At 40.3% G+C, this 12135-nt stretch overlaps 1 protein-coding gene and 1 long non-coding RNA gene across 2 annotated transcripts; one reads left to right on the forward strand and one right to left on the reverse strand.

The window, feature by feature from the left end:
• Positions 1-6730: 6730 nt before the first annotated feature.
• On the forward strand, positions 6731-10531 carry LOC102712416 (squamosa promoter-binding-like protein 2). Its single transcript, XM_040524684.1, has 3 exons — positions 6731-7295; positions 8318-8448; positions 9591-10531. The coding sequence occupies exons 1-3, from the start codon at positions 6901-6903 to the stop codon at positions 10271-10273; spliced, it is 1209 nt and encodes a 402-aa protein (XP_040380618.1). The 5' UTR covers positions 6731-6900; the 3' UTR covers positions 10274-10531.
• On the reverse strand, positions 7481-9402 carry LOC121054568. The gene is made up of 4 exons (XR_005811957.1): positions 9274-9402; positions 8597-8645; positions 8288-8525; positions 7481-8120 (listed from the first exon to the last, which is right to left on the reverse strand). It is a non-coding gene; the product is annotated as an uncharacterized LOC121054568 (long non-coding RNA).
• Positions 10532-12135: the final 1604 nt, after the last annotated feature.

The following is a 12135-nucleotide window of genomic DNA, read 5'->3' on the forward strand; positions in this document are numbered from 1 at the left end:
TCTGAATTTATATGTTCATATACGTGTTAATAAATCTAACCACATATAAAAAACATATGCATTAATACATAAATAAATTTAGATAAATTTAAAAAGTCTTATAATATAAAACAGAGTAAGTATATAGTACGCCAATTAAATCCTAACTATCCAAAATCCAAAATGTCTCTGAATTTATATACTTTGAGATGAAATTTAAAGACCTGATGATCATATCTGGGTGACCATTTTTTGGTTTTATTGAATGAATAAATGAAACAACATATTTACAAATAAAAAATAATTTATCAATAAAGTTTTTTATATGTGATATTAGTGATCTCAAACACAAGTTTGAAAAATAAACTATAATAAAAAGTTTCAAAATTATGGTTGAAAAATTAAATTTTGACTTATAAGCATAGATATAAGTGAAAAGATGAGTACACTAGTATCTACGTATGAATGTCTCTTGATTAATCCATTATTATATATATTACCATTTACTCCATCGGTCTCAAAATAGTTGGCCGTTTTGGTGTAGGGGCATATACGATTATCGTATACGTTGAGGAGTAACATTAGCACATACGTATATATTTTCGTTTCAACCAATTACAAGATTATGTCACGAAAGCGTTTTTTTTTAATTTCTCTGCTCGATCAATTACCACATGCTTCCATCTAATCACGTGCATGCCGAACCCTAAAATTGCGTAACAGAGGGAGTAGTATAATTGTAGATCACGACGCTTGGTTGGAAAAAAAAATAATCAGATGTTCAAATTAAGCTTCTGGAAGCAGAAGGCTAATTAAGCCAGCAGCCATTGGACGTCAGCTAGCTGATGATAACCACAAGATCAAAACATGAGTGCTACGTATATACGTATATATCCTATGTAATGTAAGTATGCAACTGATCAATCACGGCAGATGTACATGATGCATGCATCTCCTCTTAATTAACTCATCTGAGTTCTCATCCTCTGTAGCTGATGGTGGAGTTTGCAGTGCACAGAAACTGAAACTTGGCAAAAAGGTTTCTAATAAGCTGTCAATTTGGGGGCTTTTTTTTTGTTGCAGCCCAAATTTTGCAAACTTTATGGAGCCTGTTTGGTGTTCGGAGTAAAACAAAAGATTTGTATTTGTAAGAATTAATTCATATAGAAGTCATTTGCTTTGTGGCAACGAAATATAAGAAAAATCAAAGATTTTTTCGTTCCCGGCATGTTGTAGAGAGAACATAGGAAAATTTTTATCAACTCAAACTTTTTTTAAAAAAATATATACATTTGTGCATGTATTTGTATTACTCTACCTTTTCTATTCGTACGGATTGGTGTGCTTGGTGTGCTGCTATTTTTCTAGCTAGACTACTACGAATTATACACTTCTAAAATCTGCTAACGCCAAAATTAATTTACACTATAAAAGCCTTGATAGGTTAAATTTTGGCTCCAAACTAAATAAGCCCTAAAACAACTAAGATGAGTAACCCTGTTTACTTAACCAATTAATTAACCCCAATTACTATGCTAGGAAAAGCAACAAACACCATCGTCGAAACTGTGCTACGTACTGAAGCAATCCACCTTCAGAAATAAGAAAACAAGACATTTTTGTCCGTTTTACTGTAGGTTCAAGGACTGCATGCCAACAAGTCAAGCAGTACGTACGCGCGTTTATGTCAAGTTTCCCCACACAAATCCGCACGAGTATATATACTATGCAGTTATGCACTAATGCAGAGGCAGAAAAAGGGAAGGAAGATTCATGTCACATTCTCTCTTTTTTTTTTTCAAGATGTTCTTTTTTAGTTTGTTTTTTTTAACCCTGACCATGACCAATGCATGCCTCAGATAACTGTGAGAGGACGATGGAGAGGCTTTTCCTGAGGCCCTGGTTACCAAAAACTTTTCTCAAAAATATCACATCAAATCTTTAGACACCTAAATAAAACATTAAATATACATAAACATTAAAACTAATTACACAGTTATGAAAGAAATTGTGAGACGAATTTTTTGAGCCTAATTAGAACATAATTAGCCATAAGCACTACAGTAACTAATATGTGCTAATAACGGATTAATTAGACTCAAAAGATTCATCTCGCGGTTTTCAGATAGAATCTAAAATTTGTATTTTCCTTCGTGTCTAAAAATTACTTCCGACATTCGGTTAAATGTTGAATGTTACGTATTTATTCAAAGTTTTTGGCAACTAATCGCTGCCTGAGTTGACAAATCCATGGCTGGCGAGAGAGGGGACAGCTGACACAAACACAGTGAGCTGTGCATGCATGGCATTTTTTTTAATCTCTTTACCAGGAGTAGCATCATGCAACCAACAGGGCCAACTTATGAAGTCCGCGAGAGCAAACCGATTAGATTATCAATTATTATTATAATATAAGAAAAAAATTCCAAAGATCGATAATCTATTCTATCATCTAAAAATAAAACACCATCTATAATAAAAAAAACTCTAAATATAGATGTTTTCTTCTCATTTCTCAGGTTCCAATAACAAGACAAAGAGTGTCAACATGACAAGAGATGGTTGTAGCATATTAATAAAATATATATAAAAATCAGTGGTGTTTTATCTCGTCATGTTACATGTTAGTTTTCATTACTCCTATATCTCTTGTCCGCTAGGCAACGGTTATTTATTTTTGTTGAACTTTTAATAGTTATCTTAACAATAAAGTGCTCCGTTCCTTGCTTTCACATTTTCTTTGTCAGATAAAAAAATATGAAAATGTTTCAGAAATTTATAGTCATTTAAAGGGGATAAACAATATAGAAATTCCTGACTATAATGGTTCCGTTTTTTAACAATAATATACAAATGATATCTTTTCAAACTGTTTTCGTTTCTAAAGTTTAGTTCTTAAAATTCCTATCAGCTTTATATTAAAGTAAGTATTGTATATTTAATTTTATAGATGTAGACTTGGCCTATTCATAAAAATAATACAAAAGTTATCATTTTCAATTATTTTCATCCCTGAGCCATCTGTGGTGTAGATACAAGGTTTATCTCTCAAAAGGTACTACTAGCTGTCATAGGAACGTTTCAAAATTTCGATAGAGTAATTTGAATGAAAACCATGGAGGCAGCAAGAACTGCAAATTAGTTTGAAAGGTCAACTTGTTTTTTGTTTTTTTCCCACATAAATAATCGCAAGGAGTGGACTGGAGGAGTACATATGGTGTAGTACATCCCTGACATGTATGTACTGCTGATGCTTTCCTTTCTAACCTAAACTGTAGCAGTTTGGATCTTTGTGCCAGTAGGGCAGTACACAAGTGTACAAACAAGCCCTTTTATTTTTTCTAAATACTACTTTCTCTGTCTCATAATAATTTTATTTTTAAATTTTTTATTCAATGTTTGATTATTTGTCTTATTTAAAAAATTTATATAAAAGAGTTAAAAAATTAGTCGCACATAAAATACTATTCATATTATATCATCTAGTAATAATAAAAATTTTAAATAAGACGAGATTCAAAACATTGTATAAAAACTAAAAAATAAATTTATTTTAGGACAGACGTAGTAAACAACAATCATAACGATTTATTAACTATTAAAATATAATTTACATATAACACTTTTATAGACGTGCTCTTTGCGATCTAAAAGCAAAGTCCAAAAAATAAAATCTGATTAAAAACTCCAAAATTCAGTTTTAAAAATTAAATTACGGCATATAGACATAAAGACAGTACGTTACTACAAAGTGCGTGACTGCGTGCACTTGTGTGTTGTCCAAAATTCAGTTTTTCTCAGAATTCGTCAAATCCATTGCATGGGGGCAATAATACCCCAAAACTAGGTCAGGGATAAGAGCCCCTTTAAAAACATGATATGAGAAATATAGAGTTTTGAAAGAAATACACTGAAAAACAAAGAATTGAAAATCATAAAAATGAACATTTGAGTAGGCCACAGAAAAACTATAAGAATTAGATAAGATAGACTCAAAGAAAAGTTTCAATAAGTTTAGACCTTATGATATCTTTTCTTCAGGGCCCTTTTGATTCGTGGGGCTTTTAACTTTTTGCCACTCTTACAGATTTTTATAACAGATTTGCCACTAGACCCACCTGTCGTAGACTCATGAGGTCCCACATGTCATAGATAGCGAGTGGCAAATCTGTTTTGGCCGCTCGTAAGAGTGGCAAAAGGTTAAATTTCTCTTGATTCGTAGGATAGAAAAAACATAGGAATAGGAAAAACATAGGAATTGAAGTAGCATGATTTTTCAATCCCGCGGGAATCAAAAACACATGAAAAGATGAAATGTGCCCTTTGACAGTGCTATATAGAAAAAACACAGGATTTCTCATCTAGAGAGTTTCCAAAGAGGTTAGACCTCTTTCTTATTTTCCTGTAAAAAATGAACTAAATGAATGCAAGAAATGTTTCCTTTCATTTCTATGTATCAAAGGCATACATAGGAAAATTTCCATAGCACGGTGAATTCTACAAAATTCCTATAACAATCCTTTGAATCAAAGGAGCCCTCAAGATCTCTTTACCTTGAGCTATTTCATCCATGTGTTTTATGGGATTGTTGAAGTCTCCGCACTTTATTCAATGACCAAACAGAAAATATTTCCATAGGATTCTAGAAAAAAAAGTCATGTGTTTTTCATATGAATTAAAGGCCCCTACCAACTGAACTCCATGAATGCAGCTTAATTATCAGTTGGGGCCTCGTTCCTAGGACTCTAAATCAAAAGTCTGACTGCATAATTACCTTGAAGAAAATAAAACATTTAGACTGGACATCAATATTCTTTTTATTTTTTCATTTAAAAAAACTCCGGGTTCTACTCAAGGCTTTGACCCACAGCCAGCTCTCCGATCGATTGAAGACTTTCTTTTGTTACTGTCTTGTCAACAAGGTGGCAGTAAAAAAATAATTCTAGATATTAATGAAGTATTAACACATGCTTATTTTTCTTCTTTTATACTGAATTAACCATATGCCCTCTTGACCATTGGTCAACGCGTGAGAACTAGGAATACTAGCTCGTTAAGAGTTGGAACTTGGACCTCACATAGGCTCATCGGCCATGGTGCTAAATAATCTCATTAGGAGCATAACTATGCACAAGGTTTGGGGAAAATACCTTTGCTAGAGGGACCACATCATGGGCACACAGCACATTCATATGCTCAAGAAAAAAAAGGAATACCTGGAGCCCAAGCCAGAAACTTTGCAATTATAATAATCTTCTAATAATATTTGTATAAAAAGAGTTGCCATGCAGCCGTGGATAAATTATTAGTTTGTTCTAGTTCCACGAAAGCTCATTCGTTGGACGCATATCTTAGTGTACTTTATCGTTGAAAAGCGAAATTATAGTTATATTACTTACGCGTGAATATCTAAATACTATCTTATTATGATTCCCTGCATAGTTTTCACTGTCGTCACATTTCCCGATAATTTCTTGTCTGCTACATATAACTATTTAGTCTAACCTGCAACTCAACCCATATGTTCTAAAACCTCCTAGTCGAATAAAAAACCAGCTGAGGGCATCCAAAAGGCTACTACCACCTAGTGCATTTCAGGATATGAAGAAGCTTGGTGTTCATCTAGAAGTGCAGCAAGCAATAATGATGGTGGTGTGGGGGGTGGATGATTAACATGGGTTTATGATTTGTGAATATCATGTCAGCTGAGATGAGGCAACACCAACAACACAGCAAAAGAAAACACCACAAACACCACAGCCTCCATCTCCTCTCCTCTCCTATCCTTTCTTTCTTGCCTCTCCATGCATCCATCCCTCTTCCAACTTTTGTACTTTTTCCCCTCCCTCTGTTCTCTGCCTCCACACTGCACCCCCTACAAAAGGTGGAGGGAGGGGGAGGGAGGCAATCCCTGCCTGCACTTGGTCCTTCTCAGCCCTCACATGTCCTGTTATTTCAAGTGCACCTCCTCCTCCTCCTCCCTTTTTCTTGGTACAACACTACAGTGTAGAGAGAAGGCTGCACACACAGCTTCCAAACCCAAAGAGGCAAAGGCTAGCACACAGAGAGTGAAGGAAGGAAGCTGCAGGTGCAGCCTCTTGCTGCTGTTGATTGGCTTTCCAACTCTTTCTTCCTCATCTTCTTCCTTGGTCCATAATAATGGTGTAGTGGTTTTGTTTCTCTTCCTCTTCCTCTTCCTTTAGCACCACTGTTTCTTTCCCCCCACCTACTCTCTCCTACCACACACACTTGTCTCTCTATGTTTACAGGCATTGGCAATTAAAGCGAGTGAACAGTGCAGCAGAGGGGGAGGAGAGAGGAGAGGTGACCCCCCCTTGTTGGCAATTATTGCCACCTTTGGAGTTTGGAGTCCTCCAATAGGAGTCCAGCTCCCCCCTGTGTCTGCAACTACTGTGTCTCCTCTCCTCTCATCTCATCTCATCTTTTCTTGGGGTTGCTGCTGCTGCTCCTACTGCTTCAATTCCTACCTCCATCCATCCATTCATCTTCTTGCATTAAACTGCAGCAGCTGCTTGCTGAGAGGCTGATGCTTGACTCCCCTGCTGCCCTGGTAGGTGGTTGGCTTCAGCTGTTCTTGGGCTCCTTTTAATTGCATGCTGTTGCTGTGATCTCTCCTTTCTCATCGTCTTTCTCCATTGTGATGCATCTCCCTCCCTTTTTCCCTGTCCTGCTGTGAGCTTTTGCTTCCAATCGAACTCTCCTCTTGGTGAGTGAGCAGTCGCTGCTTCTTCTGTAATCTGTACTCGTGTCAAAGAAAGCTCAAGAACAGCAGCGAGATCGAGAGCCTTTTTGGAGGCGGCAGCAGCAGCAGCAGCTGGGTTTGGTAATAAGATTAAGACCTCGTGATACTTACGTGCGTAGAAGTTGTCTTCTTGCTCGCCGCGTTCGTCTGATCTTGCCATGGATTGGGACGCCAAGATGCCTTCTTGGGACCTCGGCACGGTGGTCGGCCCGAGCGGCGGCGGCGGCGGTGGCGGAGGCGGCGCGCTCGACCTTAAGCTCGGCGCCCCGACGAGCTGGAAGACTACGGCGGCTGCCGCGGTGTCGGCTGCTCCGGCTCCGGCGCCGGCGCCCTCGGTGCCGCCGCCGCCGCCGCAGCCGGCCGCGAAGAGGCCTCGGGCCGGGCAGGGGCAGCAGGCGGCGGTCCCGGCGTGCTCGGTGGAGGGGTGCACCGCCGACCTGTCCAAGTGCGTCCGCGACTACCACCGGCGGCACAAGGTCTGCGAGGCGCACTCCAAGACGGCCGTCGTCACCGTCGCCGGCCAGCAGCAGCGCTTCTGCCAACAGTGCAGCAGGTACGTGCCCGCCATGCATTTTCTTCCTCTTCAATCCAATTCTTGATTTCTTCTCCCTCTTCTTGCCGCAAAGATATTTTCTTCTTATTGACTTTTCAGACAAGCAAAAAAAATCATGCAAAAATTTATCGAAGTAAATTTCTGGTAATGTTATTACGGCGAATTTAATTTTTTTAGCCCTGCTTTGTCGAAAAAGCAATTAGTTTTCTGTCCGTTTGCTATCATGACGGTATTTTGGCGTTTGCAATTAACGAGCCGACGTGCAGCACCACCCGAAACTTCTGGTTATCCATCTGTTTCCAACCCCACAGTAATTCAGAATTTCAGACCAGCTGCTCAATTCTCTCTCTAGTCTCTACGCCGCCTCCAAAGGTTGAATTTTTATGCAAACAGCAGCACAGCACATTCAGACAGAGCAACTCAAAGTTCAATTCTTTTTATTTTGTTTGAAAAAAAAAGCTAAGTTTTATTAGGCTAGAATCACCAACTAACTTTTAACATTGGTGGAGATCGTTTCTGAGTGGCCATCTGGTCCTGAAGTCTGAAAGAATCTGAACCAGACAAGCAGCATGCAGCTGGGCGCCTGCATTTGCCCACCCGTGCTTCTTCTTCCTCGGGACACCATCGTCTTTTGTCCCCACGACGACGCAGCAGCAGCAGCAGCAGCAGATGGGCAGAATACAACGGAACTGGGACTTGCAGGGGGGCCATGCGTCGCCGTCGCATTCGTGGCTCACCTCACTCGCGCAACGAATTCGTCACCTGATATTCACCTGAACGCGAAAACAAATCTTGCAGTTCCATCTGTTCCTCATGTGTTTCACCCTGGTAAATTGCACGGTCAGTTGTTAGATCTAACGGATTTGGACACTTGTGGTTGGTTGGTTGGTTTGGGTTTTTTGCTCACATGCTGATGAATTCAGTCAGATTCAGGCTTTTGTGTGCATGATGTGATCAGTGACTGTCTGATTCAGAAAGCCCTTGTTAATTACCTGACCTGACAGGATGAATGCTTTTGATAGGTTTCATTTGCTCGGGGAGTTCGACGAGGAGAAGAGGAGCTGCAGGAAGCGGCTTGACGGGCACAACAAGCGGCGCCGGAAGCCCCAGCCTGATCCTCTCAACCCCAGCAGCCTCTTCGCCAATCACCACGGTATGCAAATGCAAGCGACCTGTTCTTGAGATTGTGCAGTTCTGAGTTCTTCACCACATGAGAATCAGCATCCTTTTCTGTCATCAGAACGTATTAAGGCGTAATATGAATTAAGCTAGAACAATACTACTCCAGTATGTTACTGTACCTTAGAGACAGTAGAAAAATCCCTCCATAACCATGCTGCACGCATCAGCCTACAGTTTAGAAAGGACGTGACATAAGTTCGTATTTTTCAGAGCAGACAGCTGCAATAAAATGGAAAGCAAAGCAGAGATTTTGACAGTTTTCACATCCATGTTTGATCGAACTCTATCAACGGAGTAACAGTAAGTAACCAGGCAGGGAAGCAGTTTTTTTTAAGCACCGTTGCTTGAATGCCGTCTAAATAGTCTTTAAAAAATATGAAAAAATTTGGTAAGATAAATAAATATGAATTATATCACTCTACAGACATGTAAGTTTAAATTCAACTTCTACAAGTTATAGCAAAAATAACAAAAATAATTATGAAAATGCTTATACTTGGTTTCAGTTTTGTTTGTTTTTTTCTATAACTTGTAGAAGTTGAATTTAACCTTGCATGTTTGTGAAGTGATATAACTCATATTAATCTATCTTGGAAATTTTTTTCGTATTTTTTAATAACAATTTATATAGCATGCAAGCCCACGGGTGGACATCTAGTCATGTGCTAAAAACTAAAAACTGTTTCCTCCGCAACCTGGCAGCTCTTATCTCTCCCCTTGCAGTTGACTGGCAGTAGTAAACGTTTGCATATAGTGAAAGTAAACTACTGTAGCTGTCTGAAAGCACAAAGTTGACCTGAAAGGAGGAGTCGTGTGATATGGTATCATCATGGACAAGCCACCGTAGTTTTGGACTTGCATCTTGGATCATCTAGGACATGTCATTTTCGACGATTTCGTCATGAAACGCTCATTGACTCGTCATCGCGTATATCTGAAGAAAAAAAGAGATCATTAAATTAGCGTTGGAAATTACTCTAGTAAACAAATCTATCAGCAGAGAAAATATGAGAATGGACAGTAGCTTTACCTGGATGCTACCAAGAAACGTAAATAGTCATGATCATCGAAACGTCGGTCTCACTGTTGGTGTCCATCGTTTTCTGTGTGCAGGAGCGGCAAGATTCACCTCGTACCAGCAGATCTTCTCGACGGCGTCCATGTCGCAGGAGGCGAAGTGGCCGGTCAGTGCGGTGAAGACGGAGGCCGACGTGTTCCAAGAACCGTACTACCATGGCCTCCACCTCAACGGCGGCGCCGCCGCCTCCATCTTCCACGGCAAGGGGAGGAAGCACCACTTCCCTTTCCTGACGACCGATCACGGCGACGCGGCGGCGGCGGCGCCGTTCGGCTGCCAGCCGTTCACCATCACGCCTTCCTCAGCTGAGAGCAGGAGCAGCAGCAGCAGCCGGCACAGCAACGGCGGCAAGATGTTCGCCGCCCACGACGGGGGTCTGGACAACTGTGCTCTCTCTCTTCTGTCAGACAACCCCACACCGGCCCAGATCACCATCCCACAGCCTCTCGGCGGCGGCGGCGCCGGCGCCGGCGCGATACAGTACGGCAGCGTGCAGCGGCTCCCCGGCGACGGCGACGTGTCGCTCACCGGCATGTCTTACGTAAGAATGGTAGATGACAAGAACACACCCAACTTGGCCAAATCTGCCACTGCCGCTACCACCAGTGCAGCTGCAACACAGCTGCAATACCATGGCTACTACCACCACCACCATGCCAGTGCTGATCAGGGCAACTCCGATGCTGCAATCCAGGCTCTCCCTTTCTCATCATGGTAGGAGAGTTTCCGAGTTCCGACTCCGATCGATCTCGCGTGCCGCGAGTCTGTGTTCTTGTTCTGAATCCTGCTCGATCAAAAAAATGTCAGTGATAATGGCTGTATTATCTTGGTGACACTGAAAACATCACCATGATATGCACATTTTTCAGCTTGCCTGGTATTTCCAGTTTATGGGGAGTACCACCCTACTTATGATTCACAATTGCATTATTAGATGTAGTGATATTTTTGGGGTTATTCACTTTGTTGTGTAGTAGCAGTAGTACAGCTTTTGTTTTTGTGTACATTTTGGCTATCCAACTTTGATTGGCGTAGGGCTAGTTCCGCAGGAACTAGACATGAGTTAACTGTACTTGAATAGTCAAATTAGCCTCAAAAGCTGGATGATTACTGATTATTTCTAATCGTGTGATGCAGCTTGTTTTACACATGCTGTGCATCAACAGAGACATTGTTGGAAGACAGTGACTAAATTAAGGGTTTTGGACCACTTCTTTTGCCGTTGTTCTTGGAACACATGTTCAGATTTCAGATAGGCCTTGTCTGTTCTACCTTCCTTGTTTCATGGTCATCCCTCTTGAGCTAAAAAAAGTTATCTAGCTAGCTAAAAAGATGTCATAGAGTAGAGCATAAAAGCACTTCTTAACAGAGCTTGTGGTTCCATATATGTAGTGTTTATTGAAGATAAAAAAAACTGAAAAAAAACTCATCCAGATTATTAGGTTTACTACATTGCAGACATTCCTGTTTATTCTGAAAACAAAATCATTGCAAATTTGTATCTACCAAGAGGAAATGATGAGATTTGGAGCTGCTTGTTTTTCACATGCTGTACATCAACAGAGATCTTGTTGGAAGACAGTGACTAAATTGAGGTTTTGGACCACTCCTGTAGCAGCTGTTCTAGCTAGATGCACAAGTTCCGAATTGAGATGAACATGCTTACTATAATCCAACTGCTTTTTTTAATCTCTTTTTGTTTGGCGTTTAGCAGCCTTATGCTGAAGAAGTCACAGAGGAAAGCTCCATGCAAGACAGTATCAACAAGAAACACTGTTAGTATATGCTAACTTCCAGTGCAAGTGGTTGTTTCTTGATTAAAAAAAAAGGAGAAACATACATGTGGAAGTGCTAATTTTTTTCATCCTACAACTTGTATTACTTGAAGAAATTAAAGAAAGACATAGATCATTACGAAAAGCAATTGGATCTATTCGAAAAAGTTGTGTCCTTTTAAAAGGGGACAGTTAAAATCAAAACTATATAGATCAAGAGCATATGTGATGGAAAACATGCGAAATTATGATATTTTTCATATTATATATTTCTTTGGGGGGAAAAGCGACGTTTTCTTATCACGTCAACAAAGGTACCTCCTATTTGTGTCAGCCATTTACATATTAGTCTTCCCTGCTCATGACATGATTGAGAGTACGATGTTAAATTTTGTCATCCTCTCAAACCATGCTCATTTCTTAAGCCCAGGTTCTACTAAAATAGTTATTCAAACCAACAAGGTAAACACTCTGCGGAGTCAAATCTCAACCAATTAAGTTTCAGAAACATAAGCTGTTTGTTATTCATCCCTTAAACACTCTTCTGACCAAACTGTAGTTGACAGAAAAAGGAGAAGGAAGAACAAAGGAAAACAAGACACAGCAAGAGCTACTACTACCCAAGTACCCAGAAGACATTCTTGCAAATATAAACCTCTTCTGGACCGGAGCCTGACATGGCAATCTTGCTACATCCATTCTCTCATGAAACGCTCCCGGACGGCCAAGATGTAAGCCGCCGCCCTCTCGTCGACGTTGCCGCCGCCGCCATAGGAGGAGGCGTTGGCAGTTGCAGCAACATCAA

This window comes from Oryza brachyantha, chromosome 1 (assembly GCF_000231095.2).
Source record: "Oryza brachyantha chromosome 1, ObraRS2, whole genome shotgun sequence".
NCBI lineage: Eukaryota > Viridiplantae > Streptophyta > Magnoliopsida > Poales > Poaceae > Oryza > Oryza brachyantha.